The 25,765-nt window shown below is 41.9% G+C and overlaps 1 protein-coding gene across 1 annotated transcript in view; it reads right to left on the bottom strand.

The window, feature by feature from the left end:
- LOC124776271 (ankyrin-3-like) overlaps nucleotides 1-25,765 on the bottom strand; it is a 55,806-nt gene that overhangs the window by 4,446 nt on the left and 25,595 nt on the right. Inside the window, exons 4-5 of the mRNA XM_047251171.1 lie at nucleotides 24,065-24,181; nucleotides 17,889-18,005 (exon numbers count right to left, since the gene is read on the bottom strand). Coding sequence (XP_047107127.1) covers nucleotides 17,889-18,005; nucleotides 24,065-24,181 — 234 coding nt within the window. The remainder of the gene's footprint in view (nucleotides 1-17,888; nucleotides 18,006-24,064; nucleotides 24,182-25,765) is intronic.

Here is a 25,765-nt window from a genome sequence, read left to right as displayed (position 1 = left end):
CATACTACCGTGCCTCAGTGTTTTTGTCTGTTGGAGCTGAACTCCTTACTCTAAATCTGCAGTTTAAGCTCCTCCAGAAGTCACCTACAGTAGCGGGATATAGCGTTTTGTATTCGAGTGGTCACAGGAGCAGGGAGTAACGTCAGCCTGTAGCAGTGTGCCTGAGCTGCGAACCAAGGACATCCTCTCCTTGCACTCAAGTTAGTTGAAGACGGTGCATCAGACAGTTTGATGTAAGGCGATTCAGGCACTGATTTTGGTGGGTATAATAAACGACTTGTAGACCACAACTAGAATGGTAATTTCATTCTTACAATGAACAGTCAGCTTAACCTTCTTTTTTAACAATTCAATGTTTGTCGAATTCACTTAGTCTACTTCTGCTGTATGCGCTTTTCATTCTTCGAATATCTTTCGTTATTGGTTTTTGGACAATGTGGAAATCCTAGCATGTTTCTGTGGTTCTGTTTCTGCTACACTGCTTCTATGCTGGCATTCATCATTCAGTGGCCTGTTCACAAGTTGTGTTCCACCAACTATTGCATTTCCTTGAACATTGTCTTCAATGCATTAACGCAATACCTTCTTAACTACCTTCTCATGGTCTGTTCTACTTTTTGTTGTATTTTCTTTAATTTCTACAATATTTTTTTGATTTTGGTTATTTTCAGCTTTTCTGTTTCTGGTATTATAATTTTGTTGTGTGTTAACTTGCTGTTTCTTGATACTGGCACCGTGTTTTCTTATAGCAGGTGATGATCAAAATCTAAAAATACTTTCATGTTCCAGAGTTAGAAATTTCTCTTGTAGTTTTTTTTGTCATGACTACATAGTCTATTTGGAATTCTCCCCATTAGGGCGTTTTGCAGGTTGTGGGAGCTCGTCTTGGACCTTGATTCCGTTGTAGTAATATAAAAGTAAATATTTTGACACAAATGTCTGAGATGTTCCCCTTTCTTGATTGTGCGTTAGTGCACTGTGTGAGGGCTTAAGATTTGCTTTTACTCTTTACCTCTATCTTGTTGTGCGTTAACGTCACCTAATATAATTGTAAAATACCTTTCTGTTATTTTGTTTGTTATTTTTGTTATTTCTTCGATGTCTGAAAAAGTCTTTGAATTCTTGTGGTTTCTTTTTATTGGAACACTTTGTCATTACACGTACATTGATGACCGTACAACTTTTGTTTCCATATTTGAAGCCAGTTCTGAAGATCTTGTGTGATATTAAACTGGAATGAAATGTTTTGCCTGTCACTGTTTTGTGTACTGCAATATTGTCGGTACTCCCCTCCGAACAGCGGGTTTTGCTGTGTATTTCATATTGTTTTCCATTTTGAATGGTTTTTGTCTGTGATACTCGTCTCTTGTTTTCTGAGGAATATAATGTGAAATTTTTCTGGCTCGTTCGTAAGCTGCTTAATTTTACCAAGTTCGAAAAATTATTTTCGTTCAATGTGTCACTATAGACTTTGTGAAGATCCTTCGAGAATCTACGACTCTGCACCCTCTGATGTTATTCCAGTTCTCCCAGAAGTACAGCACACTCACTAGGGCCAAGGACAGAGGATATCTTTCCTGTTTATCTATCACATTTGTTTCAAATTGAAGGTGGTTATGGTGATGTCTGTTGGAGATCACAGTTACTTAAGACATCATTTTTGAGACCAAGACATATTTGTCATATCATCACAAGCTTGGTGAACGGACTCTCACCACTAGCTAAGGGATGCCAGGACAGAAATTAATGGGTTTAGGCCTGTCTTAGTATTTGGTCTGCCTTGGGTATTTGATTACCGCATTACCACACACATCTGGGTGGCTTTCCCTTCTCCGTCAAGTGGACAGGGGGGGGGGGGGGGAAATCCCAACGGAGGATACTACTGTCGTAGGCTGTTTTATAAGGTATTAGTACATTGAGATGCAGGTACATAAAAGTAATGCTGGACTTCTAGACCTCGTTTCGAATCACACAAATACAGTGGTCCTCAAACGAGTGTGGCTGGGCACACAAATTAACAATCTGTTCTCTGAAGGAACTGTTTCTGTTTATTCTACTTTCATCGTCAGAGAGTGTAAAAATATTCAGTACAACAGATCCTGCAGCCATACCACCGAGTATCTTCCATCTTCTAAAACTGTGGATGTCTTACAGTTCCCTCAACCTCCAAGTAAAATTGCTTTGCCACCATGTCACCTACAATACATACTGTATTTACTTTTCATTGGTCTGTATTTGTAAGAGAATATATATGCTGTGTGATTGTGATCTTTGAGTGTTTGTTATTTTAGTTAAGACTGCAAGCAATTTACGTTTAAAGCAATTGTTTGCAGCCTCACATGACCTGTGACTTCTTTATGTAAAGTATTTTGTTCGTACCATCAACTGCCTATTGCCCATCAATGATGGAGGTCTTCAATTTGTTCACTCTTCAATTTCTTCACCTTGAACATAATTATTGTTATTAGGACCAAGCTAGTTATTCTTTCTCATTGTTCTACTCTACACCCTTGATTTTTTATTCTCTTTACCAAGTAGCCTTTTGCTTTCTTTTCCAAGTGTTGTCCTGGTAACTTTTGTCTTACTTTGATCTCATCGTCAGATTTTGGACTTATCTCGATTTTCACTGGGGCTTTTGTGCTGTTAGTTCTTATGTTTCTGTGTCTTGTTTCTAAATCCAGAATTCTAATTTGTTTTATGTGCCATTCTCTTCTGAGATTCTGCTAATTTCGATTTCAGTATGTGCTACACAGTTTAAAGTCAGCATGACTGCCCGGATTTCCCAGTTATAGCGAGTGGAATCCTTAACTGCAGCACGCCTGCACAACTAGCTTCTGCTTCCACTGTGACTGATGTCTCCACGAATTATTTCCAAACACTACCTACCACCAGAGGATTTCATATACATCTATCATACAGCACAAAATTACAATCCTCTACACATCATGTACAATCACTAATAGTGATGTCGTCATAGTAATAATGACAATAACTGTGACATTAATTACAATAATGGAAATCTCGTGTGGTTAGATCCTCCTGTCAGGTAAACCGTTCGCGTGGTGCGGGTCTTTCGAGTTGACGCCACTTCGGCGACTTGCGTGTCGATGGGGATGAAAGGCTGACAACACAACACTCAGTCCCTGAGCGGAGAAAATCTCCGACCAAACCGAGAATGGAACACGAGTCATTAGGCATGACTTTCCGCCGCGCGACCACTCAGTTACCAGGGGCGGACACAGTAATGATATAAGAAGAATTCCTTTCTGTATTGCATACGATCAACTTTATATTATCATTCCATTTTAAATCACTCCTAATGCGTACTCCCAGATAATTTATCGAATTAACTGCCTCCAGCTGCTGACCTGCTATTTTGTAGCTAAATGATGAGGGATCTATCTTTCTATGTATTCGCAGCACATTACACTTGTCTACATTGAGATTCAATTGTCATTCCCTGCACCATGCGTCAATTTGCTGCAGATCCTCCTGCATTTCAGTACAGTTTTCCATTGTTACAAGCTCTCGATACACCACAGAATCATCTGCAAAAAGCCTCAGTGAATTTCCGATGTCATTCACAAGGTCATTTATGTATATTTTGAATAGCTACGGTCCTATGACACTCCCCTGCGGCACACCTGAAATCACTTTTACTTCGGAAGACATCTCTCCACTGAAAATGACATGATGCGTTCTGTTATCTAGGAACTCTTCAGTCTGCGACCGAACCACCGAATCTTTCCATCAGTAAATGGGGTATGTTCTCAACTGACTCGGTTGTTTTAACCCCTCCACTGACGGAATGACCCGCTTCCTACTTCCGTATGTATAAAGCCAATACGGACATGTAGCTGTCACACCTTTGCGCTTACTGCTACGTATTTTAACCGTAAATAGCTCAGGCCTAATGGTAAGAGGTAGTAGTGAATTCACGTTATTAATCTTTGGAGACAGCACAGCTGCCACAAGCTCAGCTCACTTTTACTCCACTCCTACCCTCGCCATTGCACCACATTAACTGGGTGCTACATGGACCTTGCTAAATTCACTTGCGTATACATTTTTGACCGTTACTCGCCTGTATTTACCTAATGATTAGTACGCTCCTAACTGGACTATTTCCCAAAGAGCTGTGATGATTGAACGGGTTCGATCCACGGCCTACAGTGCCCTACAGTTCACACGGTAACACTGCCTACCTGACCCACTTAACTTGGTAGTGAGCTTATGTATCCAATCACCACTGCTAGCAGCAGTGGGTAATCCTATCAGCACGACGAGAGCAGCAGACTTACCGTCGAATCCTCCTGAAAATACTTATAACTACGGTCGCCAGCTCTGAAGGAGCAAAAGAATAAATCAGTTTTTTGGCTCGTTTCAAAGTGAAACGGCTTGAGTTGAATTTAAACTTAATTCTGAATATTACTATTTCTGATCATTCTACAAAGCAAATACTCTCTCAATTTCTGTGAGTTGGCTTGGTAATTACCACGAAGACAACTTATGCAACTTAGGTTAACAAAATTCTATCCTTCAACTTATTTAATGATTTTGGATATTACTCTTTGGACAATTGATATAGAATTAGTTAAGTGACTTTACTTGAAAGGTTACTCAGAAAAATTTAAGTAACCATAAATAGGCGACTCATTCTGGTGTGACCATTGCTCTTTTCAACATTCTTATACGCTAAAGTATTCTACACCCAAAAGAATTGTAAATGAAAGAGGCGATGGTGGCCTCAGTCTGATTTCACTATACTATGTTTCAGGTTACTACACTTTACAATGAACAACATGCGTCGTAATTTTACTCATTACTATATTCTGTCTTCTGCACTTGCACAAAAGAAAACTGGTATTCTCCTTTTACATGTATACAAAGTTCGACTTAACAATTGCAAGCAGTCTTGCCTTGGGTAGACGTGTCGGTGCTGGTGGTGAGATGCATGTGGCTAACGCAGCTCTTCACGCCTCATGCCCTCAATGGCGGCTGGAACTACGAGCTGTAGCACTCGTATAAGCTACTGCACGTCCGCCATAAAATCTGGGAGCAGGAACTCTTACAATCAGCCCCAGTGGCATAGAGACGGCTTCGACAACCATTCGTCGCGTTCTACTCCACAAACGGCGACGATATTCGCCTCTTCGCTGTTGCACAATCGCTTTTGCGTGAGCACAGTTACGCACGTCCGGTCACGTCAACACTCCCCAGGCCATTCCATTGTTCAGTCCCTGTGTCTCCAGCTACCTCTAGCTATGCTCGTATCACCAAGAGTGGGGGCGTTCCCCTACCACCTTTTCACCGAAATCATTTAGTATTTAAGAATATTTATATTTAGTACCCTGGAGTTCATACCAGTCATAATAATTTACTACTAGCGCTTTATAACATTAAATCATACAGTAATAACTTATAATTACCAAGAAAAAGAATACATTTGACTCCGAGAGCTTAGTGCATTGCCTGAGAGGCAGCGCTAATTCCCAGTTTCGCCAATAGATGGCATCAGGGTGCACTCCCTGGCAGTCTCACACCAGCGCGCCCGTTTCCGACGCGCGGGCTCCAAATTACTGTCAGCCCACCATCATTTCAGTTCCGTTACACATGCCCCACTTCTTATTGAAGTATCTAACAGTGATAATTCAATAAGAAGTCTCTCCTATAATGGATCTGAAATTTTCGTTAAGCTTTTTACCAAGGGTTTTCCCTTTCTTACTGATACACCTCGGTACTTATATTACTTATTTAAAATTAAACACCAATTCTTTCTATCTTTCCTGCTAAACATTACATAAATGATTTACATATTTTCTTTCCAATTTTCTTACTTCTAAACACAGTACACTTTAAACATCTTTTTTACAAAAATTTTAAATACACTTCTTTTATCTCAGGCAAGTAAAACACACGTTATGCGCCTATTACTTTAGAGCCCGTCCTTTTCACTTTACCTCCTCACTTTTCTACCTCTTCCACAACACTGATTTACACATCTATTAAGGCTCTCTTAGAAGCTCAGTCTTTCCCAGTCTGTTTAGTCTCTACTTAAACTAGAAGTTTCATTAGAATACTGCAACATATTTTAGTGAACATTTACCTTTCACATAGAACAAAAGAAACAAAACTATTTACATATTGGTTTACTTTAATATTTATTTATATATTTATTTTCAATCTGGTAGAATTCGTGGTTCATACCTTTTGAGATCCACTATGTTTCTTACTCCCAGGCGTTTGCCTGTTAATGGGTACTCTAAATAATAAGCATTCACATTGGGTATGGACACTATTTTAAATGGTTCATTATATATATATTTAAATTTGCTGATCTTGTTATTAATTTCACTTGACTTTTCATGTGTTTTTACAAGAACGAGATCACCTATTTTGAATTTAGGATTCCTTACTTTTTCGTCATGACGACGAATTCTCGCATCTGCTTGTTTTCTCATCTTGTCTTTTACTAAGTTCTTTTTACTATCATAATCTAATTCAACTCTATCTGGAAATTCTAGTAGGTCTTCTACTAGACTTTTACTTCTCGTCTTTTTCAGGATTTCTTCTGGAGTAAATCCAGTGCTCTCGTTTGTTAATGAATTCATGATTTCTTCGAATTCACTCACATACATGCCCCACTTCTTGTGGTTGCTATGGCAGTACGTCCTAAATAACCGATCTATCTCACGCATATATCTTTCTGCCGGATTGCTTGATGGGTGATAAGCTGAGATATGTACCACTTCTACCTGATTCTCGGTTATCCCATCCTTCCACATTTTTGAGCAAAACTGAACACCATTATCTGATAGTATTCTCTTTGGCTTCCCTACTTTCACAAAATAATCACACACCATTTTATCATACACAGCTCTGGCAGTAGCTTTTCTCAAGGGATATAGCTTTATATACTTTGAGAAAAGTTCAACTGCTACAAATATGTACACAAAACCCCCCATGGTTTTCGGTAATGGTCCAAAGATATCTACTGCTACTATTTCTAATACTTCATCAGGTTTTATTGATTGCATGGGCCCTTGATTAGATGCATTTGTTACTTTCGCCTTTTGGCATAGATCACAAGATCTAATCCTCTGTGCTACCCTTCGTGCGATGTTGTTAAAGGTAATGCATTCATCTAACTTATCGGTACACTTCCGTGCACCACAATGCCCCTATGCCAAGTGAACATAATCCATCAGCACTTCAGTGTGTTGTTCCGGCCAACATACTCTCCACCTCCCTGGCTTAGTTAATCTATAATTACTTTCTGTTTTATTAACCAGTCAATGCCTAAAATGATCTCGGCACTGAGCTCTGGAACTACTAAAATGCATTCGAAAATAACTTGTTTTTTATCTTAAATTCCATCATCACTTGATGTTTAACAGGTTTACTACATTTCCCTGTCGCCCCTATCACTTTAACACCTGTTACTGGCATCATGACTACTCCTCGTTGCTCTTTGATCATCTCAAAAAATGCGTGCGAAATAGCACTTATTTGAGCACCCGTATCCAACAATACATATAAATCGTACCCACATACATTAATGAGCAGGATTGTTTGCATCCTATTGTCCTCTTTCATACTTTCTTTATCTTCCCATAATAAATCCTTTTCCACCGCCAAGTCTTGCCATATTATTTTTCCGGTTTTTATACTGACCATTCCATCTGGAGGTTTCTTTCTCCTTTTCATCCTAAATTCTTTCACCGCTTTTTCCAATAGTCCTTCGTCTAGGCTCTTTAATGTCACCTCGTTCTCATTCGAATCTGTCATGCCTGAACTCTCGGTTGCGGAATCGGAAACTTCCTCTACTTCTTTTTCTCCCTGGATGCTTTCTGATGATTCTGACGATAATTCCTCCTCCTTAGAAATATGACCTTCTTCGGATTCAAATAATTCTCGCAAATTATAATCCATTTCTCTACTTTCCCTTTGTTGGATAGTGCATTCGCCACTCTTACTTTCATTATTTTCCCCTACTAATGGAATTCCAGTCTCACTCAACTCATTTGCTTCAGTACTACAGGGATCACAACACTCTTTCTCTTGGTTAGATACACTTTCTCTAATTTCTTTAAAAGAATCTTCATCACAGTCATGTACTCTTGCTGTCACTAGGTACACATCATAATCGGTATGGCTCTCTAACACTGTCATATTCGGGTCCAAAATAATCACTTGAGTGGAAGATCTTTCTAATTGTGCTGGCTGGCTTTTGAGCTGATGTACATATTCTGCATACGAGGTAATTTCTGAATCGGCATGCGTCTCTGCACTATGCCCCTTTTTCTTATCCACCCTTTCCTCTTTAATTACTTCTCGATGCGATTCGTCGACTATTCGTACGAACCTTTTACCATAAGTCACATCACTCCTACCTTGCCCCTGCCTCTCTGCACAGTTGCCATCCCTACCGACAAACAACGCCTTCTCTGACTCTTCCTTCATCAATTCGTCACTCTGACCTCGAATTGTACTTATTTCATTCACGTGAGCCTTCACATCCGACCGATATTCTTTTCCTACTTCATTTCCCTTAATAATTCCTCTCTGCTCTCTCTCCTCTGTTTGTATCCCTGCATTATACTTCGCAAAGTTTCGTTTATGTAACTGCTCTTCAGGCGAACGACGCACTATCCTACTATAGTACTGACTACTCCGATCTTCCCTATATTTGGGCCATTTCTTTCTTTCCGCGCGCGTTAGGCCCTTGACCTGCGCGGTATTTAGTTTTCCTGATTTTGATAATGCATCCCGTTTCCCTGATAGTGTCCTCTCCCTCGCTGAGAGTTACCTCCTCGACCTCTTCCTCTCATCATGTTAATTTGCGGTTCATTCCTACCACCTTTTACTATTCCATTCTGATTTCTGAAACCTCGAAACTCTAGTTTCACGCCACCTATCTTCATTCTCGATTTTTTCTAAAAATTCATCGAATGTTCGATGAGTGCCTCCTACATAACGCTTTGAATCGTCAGGTAGCTTTTTCCACAACTCCCACACTATCTCCGATTCTGATCTACGATCTTTAAGATACTCCAAACGCTTGAACCACCCTTCACAGTATTCTTTCATGAGCCCACGCCCATGTTCTGGCATTCTAGCGACAACGAATTCTCTCCACAACCTATCTCTCTGTTGTGTGCTCCAGAATTCCTCAAGGAACTTTTCTTTGAAGTCTGTAAACTTCAAATTGTCGATATCCAAATTCAATCCCCAACGTTTAGCATGACCTGCTAAAGCGTCTATTACTAAATTAATTTTTTCTTTATCCGACATGTCTGTTGGTAAGACACGTTCACAATTTTTTATAAAATCCATTGGATGCCATCCACCTTGTTTCTTTTGAGGATCGTATTTTTCCTCCCTACTCAGTATTTCCGATTTTTGCATTACCAATGGGATACCACTACAGTTAAGAAACGTCTGATTCTGAACTTGCTGACTTAACAATTTTATCTCATTACGCAGTGTATTTTCCTGCTCCTGCACACATGCATCAAAACTCAACATGGTATTGCGCAGTGTTTCAATATCAGCTGCCGTTTCTTTAACAATCTCTTTCTTTACAACTGGTACTATCACCTGTAATTTACTTTCAATTATCGGTTCTAATTTTTCACTAACCAAAGGTTCCACTGATTTCTCTATTCTCTGAATTTCGGTATCAAATCTTTTCTCTATTTCTGTGACTTTTCTCTGAACATTTGTTATTTCAGCCCTAATGCTATTTACTGATTTGTTTACCTCTGTGATACGCTGGCTTTGCGTATTCAAAATATCTAAATTGCCTTTTATTTTACCAGATAGGTTTTCATCCAATTGGGATATATGACTAGCCATTTCTGCTTTCAAACTAGCATTCCCTTCTCGAATTTGTGCCATCATACTATTTAACAAACTTGTTAATTCCATATCCTCTCCCTTGTGACTTGCATCCACAGATACATTGGGTTCACTTTTCACTACCTTTGGTTTCACTTCCCGTTCCTCCTGTTTTGTGGGTGTGGATTCATCTATAAGATTTTCCAACCCTACAACAGTATCTATGGTCCCTAATTCTGGGTCTGACCTTGTAATGTTTTCGTCTTGCTTGTTACTATTCGACTCCATCTTATGCTGCTGTATTTCGTGCCTAATAGAAATGTTTATTAAACCAAGTATTACTTGTTTAACTCCTACTATTGGACTTTCTTTTGCTGCTTTGCAGGTTGTCGTCTTGAACTTACCAACTGTGGTATATTTGTCTACAACAGAATTTTAAATTTAAAATTTTCTTGAAACCACAAGTTTATATAAAACACTTTTATTGCAGCCATTATTCTACAAACTTGGTAAGTCCTGTCACGGTCGCCACATGCGACCAAACCGCCGAATCTTTCCATCAGTAAATGGGGTATGTTCTCAACTGACTCGGTTGTTTTAACCCCTCCACTGACGGAATGACCCGCTTCCTACTTCCGTATGTATAAAGCCAATACGGACTTGTAGCTGTCACGCCTTTGTGCTTACTGCTACGTATTTTAACGGTAAATAGCTCAGCCCTAATGGTAAGAGGTAGTAGTGAATTCACGTTATTAATCTTTGGAGACAGCACAGCTGCCACAAGCTCAGCTCACTTTTACTCCACTCCTACCCTCGCCATTGCACCACATTAACTAGGTGCTACATGGACCTTGCTAAATTCACTTGCGTATACATTTTTGACCGTTACTCGCCTGTATTTACCTAATGATTAGTACGCTCCTAACCGGACTATTTCCCAAAGAGCTGTGATGATTGAACGGGTTCGATCCACGGCCTACAGTGCCCTACAGTTCACACGGTAACACTGCCTACCTGACCCACTTAACTTGGTAGTGAGCTTATGTATCCAATCACCACTGCTAGCAGCAGTGGGTAATCTTATCAGCACGACGAGAGCAGCAGACTTACCGTCGAATCCTCCTGAAAATACTTATAACTACGGTCGCCAGCTCTGAAGGAGCAAAAGAATAAATCAGTTTTTTGGCTCGTTTCAAAGTGAAACGGCTTGAGTTGAATTTAAACTTAATTCTGAATATTACTATTTCTGATCATTCTACAAAGCAAATACTCTCTCAATTTCTGTGAGTTGGCTTGGTAATTACCACGAAGACAACTTATGAAACTTAGGTTAACAAAATTCTATCCTTCAACTTATTTAATGATTTTGGATATTACTCTTTGGACAATTGATATAGAATTAGTTAAGTGACTTTACTTGAAAGGTTACTCAGAAAAATTTAAGTAACCATAAATAGGCGACTCATTCTGGTGTGACCATTGCTCTTTTCAACATTCTTATACGCTAAAGTATTCTACACCCAAAAGAATTGTAAATGAAAGAGGCGATGGTGGCCTCAGTCTGATTTCACTATACTATGTTTCAGGTTACTACACTTTACAATGAACAACATGCGTCGTAATTTTACTCATTACTATATTCTGTCTTCTGCACTTGCACAAAAGAAAACTGGTATTCTCCTTTTACATGTATACAAAGTTCGACTTAACAATTGCAAGCAGTCTTGCCTTGGGTAGACGTGTCGGTGCTGGTGGTGAGATGCATGTGGCTAACGCAGCTCTTCACGCCTCATGCCCTCAATGGCGGCTGGAACTACGAGCTGTAGCACTCGTATAAGCTACTGCACGTCCGCCATAAAATCTGGGAGCAGGAACTCTTACAATCAGCCCCAGTGGCATAGAGATGGCTCGACAACCATTCGTCACGTTCTACTCCACAAACGGCGACGATATTCGCCTCTTCGCTGTTGCACAATCACTTTTGCGTGAGCACAGTTACGCACGTCCGGTCACGTCAACACTCCCCAGGCCATTCCATTGTTCAGCCCCTGTGTCTCCAGCTACCTCTAGCTATGCTCGTATCACCAAGAGTGGGGGCGTTCCCCTACCACCTTTTCACCGAAATCATTTAGTATTTTAGAATATTTATATTTAGTACCCTGGAGTTCATACCAGTCATAATAATTTACTACTAGCGCTTTATAACATTAAATCATACAGTAATAACTTATAATTACCAAGAAAAAGAATACATTTGACTCCGAGAGCTTAGTGCATTGCCTGAGAGGCGGCGCTAATTCCCAGTTTCGCCAATAGATGGCATCAGGGTGCACTCCCTGGCAGTCTCACACCAGCGCGCCCGTTTCCGACGCGCGGGCTCCAAATTACTGTCAGCCCACCATGATTTCAGTTCCGTTACAAGTCCAATCACACAATTGGTCTGATAGTCCATATGCCCCTACTTTGTTCATTAAACGACTGTGGGGAACTGTATCGAACGCCTTGCGGAAGTCAAGCAACACGGCATCTACCTGTGAACCCTTGTCTATGGCCCTCTGAGTCTCGTGGACGAATAGCGCGAGCTGGGTTTCACACGACCGTCTTTTTCGAAACCCATGCTGATTCCAACAGAGTAGATTTCTAGTCTCCAGATAAGTCATTATACTCGAACATAATACGTCTTCCAAAATGCTAAAACTGATCGACGTTAGAGATATAGGTCTATAGCTCTACACATCTGTTCGACGACCCTTCCTGAAAACGGGGATGACCTGTGCCGTTGTCCAATCCTTTGGAACGCTACGCTCTTCTAGAGACCTACGGTACACCGCTGCAAGAAGGGGGGCAAGTTCCTTCGCGTACTCTGCGTAAAATCAAACTGGTATCCCATCAGGTCCAGTGGCCTTCCCTTTTTTGAGCGATTTTAATTGTTTCTCTACCCCTCTGTCGTCTATTTCGATATCTACCATTTTGTTATCTGTGCGACAATCTAGAGAAGGAACTACAGTGCAGTCTTCCTCTGTGAAACAGCTTTGGAAAAAGACATTTAGAATTTCGGCCTTTAGTCTGTCATCCTCTGTTTCAGTACCATTTTGGTCACAGAGTGTCTGGACATTTTGTTTTGATCCACCTACCGCTTTGACATAAGACCATAATTTCTGGCTTCTGCTTCCACTGTGACTGATGTCTCCACGAATTATTTCCAAACTCGGCCTACCACCACCTCCCCCCATGAACCATGGACCTTGCCGTTGGTGGGGAGGCTTGTGTGCCTCAGCGACACAGATAGCTGTACCGTAGGTGCAACCACAACGGAGGGGTATCTGTTGAGAGGCCAGACAAACGTGTGATTCCTGAAAAGGGGCAGCAGTCTTTTCAGTAGTTGGAAGGGCAACAGTCTGGATGATTGACTGATCTGGCCTTGTAACAATAACCAAAAGGGCCTTGCTGTGCTGGTACTTCGAACGGCTGAAAGCAAGAGGAAACTATGGACGTAATTTTTCCCGAGGGCATGCAGCTTTACTGTATGATTAAATGATGATGGTGTCCTCTTGGGTAAAATATTCCGGAGGTAAAATAGTCCCCCATTAGGATCTCCAGGCGGGGACTACTCAAGAAGATGTCGTTATCAGGAGAAAGAAAACTGGCGTTCTACGGATCAGAGCGTGGAATCTCAGATCACTTAATCGGGCAGGTAGGTTAGAAAATTTAAAAAGGATAGGTTAAAGTTAGATATAGTGGGAATCAGTGAAGTTCGGTGGCAGGAGGAACAAGACATCTGGTCAGGTGCCTACAGGGTTATAAACACAAAATCATATAGGGGTAATGCAGGAGTAGGTTTAATAATGAATAGGAAAATAGGAATGCGGGTAAGCTACTACAAACAGCATAGTGAACGCATTATTGTGGCCAAGATAGATACGAAGCCCACACCTACTACAGTAGTACAAGTTTATATGCCAACCAGTTCTGCAGATGACGAAGAAATTGAAGAAATGTATGATGAAATAAAAGAAATTTTTCAGATAGTGAAAGGTGACGAACATTTAATAGTCATAGGTGACTGGAATTCGGTAGTAGGAAAAGGGAGAGAAGGAAACGTAGTAGGTGAATATGGATTGGGGCTAAGAAATGAAAGAGGAAGCCGCCTGGTAGAATTTTGCACAGAGCACAACTTAATCATAGCTAACACTTGGTTTAAGAATCATGAAAGAAGGTTGTATACATGGAAGAACCCTGGAGATACTAAAAGGTATCAGATAGATTATATAATGGTAAGACAGAGATTTAGGAACCAGGTTTTAAATTGTAAGACATTTTCAGGGGCAGACGTGGACTCTGACCACAATCTGTTGGTTATGACCTGTAGATTAAAACTGAAGAAAATGCAAAAAGGTGGGAATTTAAGGAGATGGGACCTGGATAAACTGACTAAACCAGAGGCTGTGCAGAGTTTCAGGGAGAGCGTAAGGGAACAATTGACAGGAATGAAGGAAAGAAATACAGTAGAAGAAGAATGGGTAGCTTTGAGGGATGAAGTAGTGAAGGCAGCAGAGGATCTAGTAGGAAAAAAGACGAGAGCTAGAAGAAATCCTTGGGTAACAGAAGAAATATTGAATTTAATTGATGAAAGGAGAAAATATAAAAATGCAGTAAATGAAGCAGGCAAAAAGAAATACAAACGTCTCAAAAATGAGATCGACAGGAAGTTCAAAATGGCTAAGCAGGTATGGCTAGAGGACAAATGTAAGGATGTAGAGGCTTATCTCACTAGGGGTAAGATAGATACTGCCTACAGGAAAATTAAAGAGACCTTTGGAGATAAGAGAACCACTCGTATGAACATCAAGAGCTCAGATGGAAACACAGTTCTAAGCAAAGAAGGGAAAGCAGAAAGGTGGAAGGAGTATATAGAGGGTCTATACAAGGGCGATGTACTTGAGGACAATATTATGGAAATGGAAGAGGATGTAGATGAAGATGAAATGGGAGGAAAGATACTGCGTCAAGAGTTTGACAGAGCACTGAAAGACCAGAGTCGAAATAAGGCCCCCGGAGTAGACAACATTCCATTGGAACTACTGACGGCCTTGGGAGAGCCAGTCCTGACAAAACTCTACCATCTGGTGAGCAAGATGTGTGAAACTGGCGAAATACCCTCAGACTTCAAGAAGAATATAATAATTCCAATCCCAAAGAAAGCAGGTGTTGACAGATGTGAAAATTACCGAAAAATCAGTTTAATAAGCCACAGCTGCAAAATACTAACACGAATTCTTTACAGACCGATGGAAAAACTAGTAGAAACCGACCTCGGGGAAGATCAGTTTGGATTCCGTAGAAGTACTGGAACACGTGAGGCAATACTGACCTTACGACTTATCTTAGAAGAAAGATTAAGGAAAGGTAAACCTACGTTTCTAGCATTTGTAGACTTAGAGAAAGCTTTTGACAGTGTTGACTGGAATACTCTCTTTCAAATTCTAAAGGTGGCAGGGGTAAAATATAGAGAGCGAAAGGCTATTTATATTTTGTACAGAAACCAGATGGCAGTTATAAGAGTCGAGGGACATGAAAGGGAAGCAGTTGTTGGAAAAGGAGTAAGACAGGGTTGTAGCCTCTCCCCGATGTTATTCAATCACTATATTGAGTAGGCAGTAAAGGAAACAAAAGAAAAATTCGGAGTAGGTATTAAAATCCATGGAGAAGAAATAAAAACTTTGAGGTTCGCGGATGACATTGTAATTCTGTCAGAGACAGCAAAGGACTTGGAAGAGCAGTTGAATGGAATGGATAGCGTCTTGAAAGGAGGATACAAGATGAACATCAACAAAAGCAAAACAAGGATAATAGAATGTAGTCGAATTAAGTCGGATGATGCTGAGGGAATTAGATTAGGAAATGAGACACTTAAAGTAGTAAAGGAGTTTTGCTATTTGAGGAGCAAAATAACTGATGATGGTCGAAGTAGAGAGGATATAAAATGTAGACTGGCAATGGCAAGAAAAGCGTTTCTGAAGAAGAGAAATTTGTTAACATCAAGTATAGATTTAAGTGTCAGGAAGTCATTTCTCAAAGTATTTGTATGTAGTGTAGCCAGTTATGGAAGTGAAACATGAACGATAAATAGTTTAGACAAGAAGAGAATAGAAAATTTCGAAATGTGGTGCTACAGAAGAATACTGAAGATTAGATGGGTAGATCACATAACTAATGAGGAAGTGTAGAATAGGATTGGGGAGAAGAGAAGTTTGTGGCACAACTTGACCAGAAGAAGAGATCGGTTGGTAGGACATGTTCTGAGGCATCAAGGGATCACCAATTTAGTATTGGTGGGCAGTGTGGAGGGTAAAAGTCGTAGAGGGAGACCAAGAGATGAATACACTAAGAAGATTCAAAAGGATGTAGGTTGCAGTAGGTACTGGGAGATGAAGAAGCTTGAACAGGATAGAGTAGCATGGAGAGCTGCATCAAACCAGTCTCAGGACTGAAGACCACAACAACAACAACAACCTACCACCAGAGGATTTCATATACATCTATCATATAGCACTAAACTATAATTCCTTACACATTATGTACAATCACTAATAATGTCGTCATAGTAATAATGACAATAACTGTTACATTAATTACAATAATGGAAATCTCGTGTGGCTAGATCCTCCTTTAGGGTAAACAGTTCGCCTGGTGCGGGTCTTTCGAGTTGACGCAGCTATGGCGACTTGCGTGTCGATGGGGATGAAAGGGTGACAACACAACACACAGTCCCTGAGCGGAGAAAATCTCTGACCAAGCGGAGAATCGAACACGAGTCGTTAGGCATGACTTTCCGCCGCGCTCAGTTACCAGGGGCGGACACAATAATGATATAAGAAGAATTTCTTTCTGTACTGCATGGATGTTTCATAATATAGTGAGTTCTGCGGAAAAGAAATTTAAGTGGTCTGCATCGACTAAGATTATTGGACAGGAGTCAGCAGCTCGTGGTCTTGCGGTAGCGTTCTCGCTTCCCGAGCACGGGGTCCCGGGTTCAATTCCCGGCGGGGTCAGGGATTTTCTCTGCCTCGTGATGACTGGGTGTTTCGTGTTCTCCATCATCATTTCATCATCATTGACTCGTAAGTCACCGAAGTGACGTCAACTAATAAGGACTTGCAATACGGCGGCCGAACTTCCCGCATGGGGCCTCCCGGCCAACAATGCCACACGATCATTTCATTGGGCCGGAGGTAGGAAAGAGGGCTGTAAAACTTCAACGAGTGCGTATAGTGGCAATGGTAATCTCATTTTTGCCTCAGTAAATATGTGGTTATCTGTCTTCTGATGGTGGCGATGTTATTTACTTGATTTAGTAATGCGGGAGGCTGTTCCAAATTCAGGTTCCTGGTGCTAAGCTGGACTCCAAGAAGATGGCTGGCTGATGAAATGGGACAGCAACGATTTTGATCTGTTTGAAACAGGTGTTTCTACCATGCAGTTCAGACAAGCTCGTTGACATTGAAGACAGATACGAGGAACAGTGTTTGTTGGTAAGACAGTACAGAAGACAGAGCATATGGATATCTCTTTGCTTGTCTGCATACAGCCAGTAAATATGTGGATATGATGGTGAAATGTGATCGGAGAGTCAAACGTCATAGATATAACGAACACACCGATTCATAGCTAGTCACAAGTACCATGAGCTTTCTCAGAAAAATCTGGCAGAATAACAGCAATGTAATCAATAATTCGGTCAAGTAGGAAGACCTTTTATGTTTTTGTACGGCATGAAGAGAATGCTTTCTTGCACATTGGAGTCATGTGCTCAGGTCACTTGAGATGTTCATCTGTTATTACGCGTAGACTCTTTGTTGAAGGAGAGAATTTCAGATTTACCACATTTAGGATATTTTGGGCGAATCGGCCAAGAGTGTCCAACCTACACTGCATGGCTTTTGGATGGGTTGAGCTCTAGATCTGCTTATTGATTGTAACACATGGATAGCGGTCCCTTTAGTCATACTGTGAATGTGGAAAGTGACATGTGTACCGGTGGAACTCACCGGTATGGAGAGACATCGCTGACGTCGGCTGGGTCGGCGCCATCGTCATCTAGGAGGGGCGTCTGGTCGTGGTCGTTGGGCCAATGAGCGGTGCTTCCCTCTGTGGAGGCTGGCATGCTGCACAGAGAGGCATCAGGTGATGTGTGAGAATGGCCACTCTCGTTGGAGGCCTGAGTCCTCCCTAACGTATGGGCGTGTGTGTTGTTCTTAGCATAAGTTAGTTTAAGTAGTGGACAAGTCTAGGGACTGATGACCTCAGCAGATTGGTCTCTTAGAAATTCATACACATTTTGACAATTTTGATGTGCAAGGAGGGCGAGGTCAGATGGAAGCCAGGGGCTACTTGCTTCCCAGAGTGCTGCCCATGCACAAACGATTCAGTACACCCTGCTGATGATAGTAGAGCGGCTTTTGACACAAGCGACTTACCATCGACCTAATCGGTTTATGAACTGCTTCTCCTGGGTTTCACCCTCTCGCCCCCCACCAGTAGCTGAGCATATGAAACTACAGCTCCATTTAATTTCAAGTGTGCAGCTGAGGAAGTTTAGCTTATGCTTCTAATATTTCGGCTGTATATCATTCAGCCACCTTCAGAGTGAGCTGAGAGACTGGGCTCAAGTTCCAATTTCTTTTTTGAAATTTCATTCTCCGGCTAGGCAGAGGAGGGCTGGCAGTGGAACAAATGGTTCAAATGGCTCTGAGCACTATGTGACTTAACTTCTGAGGTCATCAGTCGCCTAGAACGTAGAACCAATGAAACCTAACTAACCTAAGGACACCACACACTTCCATGCTGAAGGCAGGATTCGGACCTGCGACCGTCGCGGTCACGCGGTTCCAGACTGAAGCGCCTAGAACAGCATGGCCACCTCGGCGGGCTGCCAGTGGCACAATCCACCGCTCTTCTATCAAGTGATACACTTAATAAAAAGATGGAAATGGGACACATAAAAAGAACCAAAAGGAGGGACATAAAAACATAAAAAAGGGAAACAGTAGGGATTAAAATATACATTTACATGGAGACATTCACTGTGGTACAGTTAAAAAAATCGACATAATGATAAAATAACATAGTTGTCGATTAATCTAACGTGTAAACTAGACTAAAGTCACACACACAGGCTAAAAGTTGGCCACATTATTAAAGCACTCAAGAATGGAGACACTTTAAAATCACTGTAGTAGCTGGAGCACACATGGCAAAGAATAAAAGCTTTCAGGAGGGACCTACCTCGGTAGGGGAAGCCTGAGAGGAGGGGAAAAGAGAGGCGAGGAAGGGGCAGTGGTGGAGGGGGGGGTTCAGAGGGGCTTGGATGAAAACCAAAGGAGGTCAGGGAGCGCACCAAGGGGCAGGATATGGCAGGGTGGGAGAGGGAGAGGGAAGTTAGGAGGAAGCTTAGAGACACAGGAGTGGTGCACTGGAAAGGGTGGGGGGGGGGGCGGTTGAGCAAGAAAAAACTGCTCAGGGGAAGGGAAGAGGAAGGGAGAGAGAGCACTGAGGAGTGGGAGTGGGGAAGGCAGGGTTACAGTTGGTAGTAGGTTCAAATGGTTCAAATGGCTCTGAGCACTATGGGACTTAACAGCTCAGGTCATCAGTCCCCTAGAATTATATAACTCAGTACATATCTCGAAATATCTTTTCTTATCTGACCGATTCCTAAATTTTAATATACGATGATTATGAATGCAAAGTAGTTTCAAGCCCTATTATTCCATGGAGCGTCTATTTACTCCACGGAATAGCTTCTCTGCTATCTATGTTTTCTTTTATGAAAAGAATGAAGAATGCTTGCTGATTAGCCGTGAAAGAAGGAGGATGTATATGTTTGTATTGTTGAGTTGGTCGCCATCTTGATGAAATTCTGTATGAGAAGGAATTTAATACATGAACTAAACTAAAGTAAGTGTGTTCACGTATTATTTAACTGATTATTATTGACAGTGTCTGCTTACTACGCTGTGTTGTATGGGATCAGTGGGGAACGTCTGATTTACACTGGACGAACCTGCCGTTTATGTATGCTCAAGATATCCTGTTACTTCAAATAAATAGGCTAACACGGCCTTACCAGCAGATCTCCGGTCTTCCCCATGTGATCACCGAAAGTTAATAATTATTACAAATGTTTTCAGGAGATCGACTGACAATTTTCGTCGCACTGAAACTTCGAAATTGCTTCACTGCCTTATGGAATTTAAGTTAAGCTCAATTTAATCAGGATAGAACAGTATTGAACTGTGTGAATGTGATAAGCCTCCATTGTGAATGAAAATTCCTTTAACATACTCACGTTTTTACTATCCTGATCAGTGAAGCTAAATCAGGCCGGTGTGAGAGAGGTGTTTAAATTTTAGATCGCACAAAACAAATATTAAAAGTTCACTAATTTTATCTCTAATACTTTGTATATTTTGATGAAATATACTAATTCCCTCATTACACGGATACCTAAGCTTTGTCGAAAGTGGTTCCTCTGTTAGAAAGACTTCTCTTAAGCAGAAATACATATCAGTTGACTTCACTCTAAAATGGTTCAGCTCTAACACCCACTACTACCGGAATTTTCCCATGAGTGATCCCACCCCCCCCCCCCCCCCCCCACCTATGCTGACACCCATAAGCTTTGCCAACCTCCTCTTCCCATACCTGTTGAGGTGCAGGCCATGTCTAGTGAAACCCGTCTACATCTACATCTACATCTACATCCATACTCCGCAAGCCACCTGACGGTGTGTGGCGGAGGGTACCTTGAGTACCTCTATCAGTTCTCCCTTCTATTCCAGTCTCGTATTGTTTGTGGAAAGAAGGTTTGTCGGTATGCTTCTGTGTGGGCTCTAACCTCTCTGATTTTATCCCCATGGTCTCTTCGCGAGATATACGTAGGAGGGAGCAATATACTGCTTGACTCTTCGGTGAAGGTATGTTCTCGAAACTTTAACAAAAGCCCGTGTCGAGCTACTGAGCGTCTCCCCTGCAGAGTCTTCCACTGGAGTTTATCTATCATCTCCATAACGGTTTCGCGATTACTAAATGATTCTGTAACGAAGCGCGCTGCTCTCCATTGGATCTTCTCTATCTCTTCTACCAACCCTATCTGGTACGGATCCTACACTGCTGAGCAGTATTCAAGCAGTGGGCGAACAAGCGTACTGTAACCTACTTCCTTTGTTTTCGGATTGCATTTCCTTAGGATTTCTCCAATGAATCTCAGTCTGGCATCTGCTTTACCAACGATCAACTTTATATTATCATTCAATTTTAAATCACTCCTAATGCGTACTCCCAGATAATTTATGGAATTAACTGCCTCCAGTTGCTGACCTGGTATTTTGTAGCTAAATGATAAGGGATCTATCTTTCTATGTATTCGCAGTACATTACACTTGTCTACATTGAGATTCAATTGCCGTTCCCTGCACCATGCGTCAATTTGCTGCAGATCCTCCTGCATTTCAGTACAATTTTCCAATGTTACAACATCTCGATACACCACAGCATCATCTGCAAAAAGCCTCAGTGAATTTCCGATGTCATCCACAAGGTCATTTATGTATATTGTGAAAAGCAACGGTCCTGTGACACTCCCCTGCGGCACACCTGAAATCACTTTTACTTTGGAAGACTTCTCTCCATTGAGAATGACATGCTGCGTCCTGTTATCTAGGAACTCTTCAGTCCAATCACACAATTGGTCTGATAGTCCATATGCTCCTACTTTGTTCATTAAACGACAGTGGGGAACTGTATCGAACGCCTTGCGGAAGTCAAGCAACACGGCGACTACCTGTGAACCCTTGTCTATGGCCCTCTGAGTCTCGTGGACGAATAGCGCGAGCTGGGTTTCACACGACCGTCTTTTACGAAACCCATGCTGATTCCTACAGAGTAGATTTCTAGTCTCCAGGTAAGTCATTATACTCGAACATAATACGTGTTCCAAAATGCTAAAACTGATCGACGTTAGAGATATAGGTCTATAGCTCTACACATCTGTTCGACGTCCCTTCTTGAAAACGGGGATGACCTGTGCCGTTGTCCAATCCCTTGGAACGCTACGCTCTTCTAGAGACCTACGGTACACCGCTGCAAGAAGGGGGGGCAAGTTCCTTCGCGTACTCTGTGAAAAATCGAATTGGTATCCCATCAGGCCCAGCGGCCTTTTCTCTTTTGAGTGATTTTTATTGTTTCTCTATCTGTCTGTCCTCTATTTCGATATCTACCATTCTATCATCTGTACCACAATCTAGAGACGGAACTACAGTGCAGTCTTCCTCTGTGAAACAGCTTTGGAAAAAGACATTTAGAATTTCGGCCTTTAGTCTGTCATCCTCTGTTTCAGTACCATTTTGGTCACAGAGTGTCTGGACATTTTGTTTTGATCCATCTACCTCTTTGACATAAAACCATAATTTCTGGCTTCTGCTTCCACTGTGACTGATGTCTCCACGAAATATTTCCAAACTCTACCGACCACCAGAGGATTTCATATACATCTATTATACAGCACTTAATTATAATCCTCTACACATTATGTACAATCACTAATAGTGATATCGTCATAGCAATAATGACAATAACAGTTATATTAATTACAATAATGGAAATCTCGCGTGGCTAGTTCCTCCTTTAGGGTAAACTGTTCGCCAGGTGCGCGTCTTTCGAGTTGACGCCACTTCGGCGACTTGCGTGTCGATGGGGATTAAAGGGTGTCAACACAACACTCAGTCCCTGAGCGGAGAAAATCTCCGACCAAGCCAGGAATCGAACACGAGTCGTTAGGCACGACTTTCCGCCGCGCTGACCACTCAGTTACCAGGGGCGGACACAATAATGATATAAGAAGAATTTCTTTCTGTACTGCATGGATGTTTCATAATATAGTGAGTTCTGCGGAAAAGAAATTTAAATGGTCTGCATCGACTAAGATTATTGGACAGGAGTCAGCAGCTCGTGGTCTTGCGGTAGCGTTCTCGCTTCCCGAGCACGGGGTCCCTGGTTCAATTCCCGGCGGGGTCAGGGATTTTCTCTGCCTCGTGATGACTGGGTGTTTCGTGTTCTCCATCATCATTTCATCATCATTGACTCGCAAGTCACCGAAGTGACGTCAACTAATAAGGACTTGCAATACGGCGGCCGAACTTCCCCGCATGGGGCCTCCCGGCCAACAATGCCACACGATCATTTCATTGGGCCGAAGGTAGGAAAGAGGGCTGTAAAACGGCAACGAGTGCGTATAGTGACAATGGTAATCTCATTTTTGCCTCAGTAAATATGTGGTTATCTGTCTTCTGATGGTTGTTGTTGTTGTGGTCTTCAGTCCTGAGACTGGTTTGATGCAGCTCTCCATGCTACTCTATCCTGTGCAAGCTTTTTCATCTCCCAGTACCTACTGCAACCTACATCCTTCTGAATCTGCATAGTGGTCTCTTGGTCTCCCTCTACTTCTGATGGTGGCGGTGTTATTTACTTGATTTAGTAATGCGGGAGGCTGTTCCAAATTCAGGTTCCTGGTGCTAAGCTGGACTCCAAGAAGATGGCTGGCTGATTAAATGGGACAGCAACGATTTTGATCTGTTTGAAACAGGTGTTTCTACCATGCAGTTCAGACAAGCTCGTTGACATTGAAGACAGATACGAGGAACAGTGTTTGTTGGTAAGACAGTACAGAAGACAGAGCATATGGAAATCTCTTTGCTTGTCTGCATACAGCCAGTAAATATGTGGATATGATGGTGAAATGTGATCGGAGAGTCAAACGTCATAGATATAACGAACACACCGATTCATAGCTAGTCACAAGTACCATGAGCTTTCTCAGAAAAATCTGGCAGAATAACAGCAATGTAATCAATAATTCGGTCAAGTATGAAGACCTTTTATGTTTTTGTACGGCATGAAGAGAATGCTTTCTTGCACATTGGAGTCATGTGCTCAGGTCACTTGAGATGTTCATCTGTTATTACGCGTAGACTCTTTGTTCAAGGAGAGAATTTCAGATTTACCACATTTAGGATATTTTGGGCGAATCGGCCAAGAGTGTCCAACCTATACTGCATGGCTTTTGGATGGGTTGAGCTCTAGATCTGCTTATTGATCGTAACACGTGGATAGCGCTCCCTTTAGTCATACTGTAAATGTGGTAAGTGACGTGTGTACCGGCGGAACTCACCGGTATGGAGAGACATCGCTGACGTCGGCTGGGTCGGCGCCATCGTCATCTAGGAGGGGCGTCTGGTCGTGGTCGTTGGGCCAATGAGCGGTGCTTCCCTCTGTGGAGGCTGGCATGCTGCACAGAGAGGCATAAGGTGATGTGAGAGAATGGCCACTCCCGTTTGAGGCCTGAGTCCTCCCTAACGTATGGGCGTGTGTGTTGTTCCTAGCGTAAGTTAGTTTAAGAAGTGGACAAGTCTAGGGACTGATGACCTCAGCAGATTGGTCTCTTAGAAATTCATACATATATTTTAACATTTTTGATGTGCAGGCAGGGCGAGGTCAGATGGCAGCCAGGGCTACTTGCTTCCCAAAGTGCTGCCCATGCACAAACGATGCAGTACACCCTGCTGATGATAGTAGAATGGCTTTTGACACAAGCGACTTACCATCGATCTAATCGGTTTATGCGCTGCTTCTCCTGGGTTCCACGCTCTCGCCCCCCACCAGTAGCTGAACATATGAAATTACAGCTCCAATAAATTTCAAGTGTGCAGCTGAGTAAGTTTAGCTTATGCTTCTAATATTTCGGCTGTATATCATTCAGCCACCTTCAGAGTGAGCTGAGAGACTGGGCTCAAGTTCCAATTTCTTTTTTGTAATTTCATTCTCCGGCTAGGCAGAGGAGGGCTGGCAGTGGAACAAATGGTTCAAATGGCTCTGAGCACTATGCAACTTAACTTCTGAGGTCATCAGTCGCCTAGAACTTAGAACTAATTAAACCTAACTAACCTAAGGACACCACACACATCCATGCCGAAGGCAGGATTCGAACCTGCGATCGTAGCGGTCACGTGGTTCCAAACTGAAGCGCCCAGAACCGCATGGCCACAGGCTGGCAGTGGCACAATCCACCGCTCTTCTATCAAGTGATACACTTAATAAAAAAATGGAAATGGGACACATAAAAAGAACCAAAAGGAGGGACATAAAAACATAAAAAAGGGAAACAGCAGGGATTAAAATATACATTTACATGGAGACATTCACTGTGGTACAGTTAAAAAAATCGACATAGATAAAAAAACATAGTTGAAGAATAAAGCTTTCAGGAGGGACCTTCCTCGGTAGGGGAAGCCTGAGAGGAGGGGAAAAGAGAGGCGAGGAAGGGGGAGTGGCGGAGGGGGGTCAGAGGGGCTAGGATGAAAACCAAAGGAGGTTTTCTTTTTTAATTTCTTCTGCAACAGCGATCTGACCTGTTTTGTGTACCATGGCGGATCAGTACCATCACTTATTAATGTATGTGGTACATATATCTCAACTGCTGTGGATACTATCTCTTTGAAATCATTCCACAACTTCTCTACGCTTACATGATCACATCGGAAGGACTGGGTTCATGAACTAACTGTTCAAAATAATTTTCTGAGAAAGCATTCAGTACAATTTCGGATGAAGTTTCATGCCTACCGCCGGCTTTAAAACTATAATTTTTCCAGCATATCGAGGGTAGATTAAAGTCACCACCGGCTATAACTGTATGAGTGGGGTACCTATTTGAAACGAGAATCAATTTTATTTAACTGTTCAGGTCAAGTATAACCTCTCCCACACTATTTCGCAGGAACTATCTACTTCAGTTTCAACACAATGCAAACTACGTCTGACAGCAATAAATACCACCACCAATTGTATTTAATCTATCCTTTTTGAACACTCT

This window comes from Schistocerca piceifrons, chromosome 2 (genome assembly GCF_021461385.2).
Source record: "Schistocerca piceifrons isolate TAMUIC-IGC-003096 chromosome 2, iqSchPice1.1, whole genome shotgun sequence".
NCBI lineage: Eukaryota > Metazoa > Arthropoda > Insecta > Orthoptera > Acrididae > Schistocerca > Schistocerca piceifrons.
The sequence above is the reverse complement of the archived record's forward strand: the minus strand, read 5'-3'. Positions and strand labels throughout refer to the sequence as shown.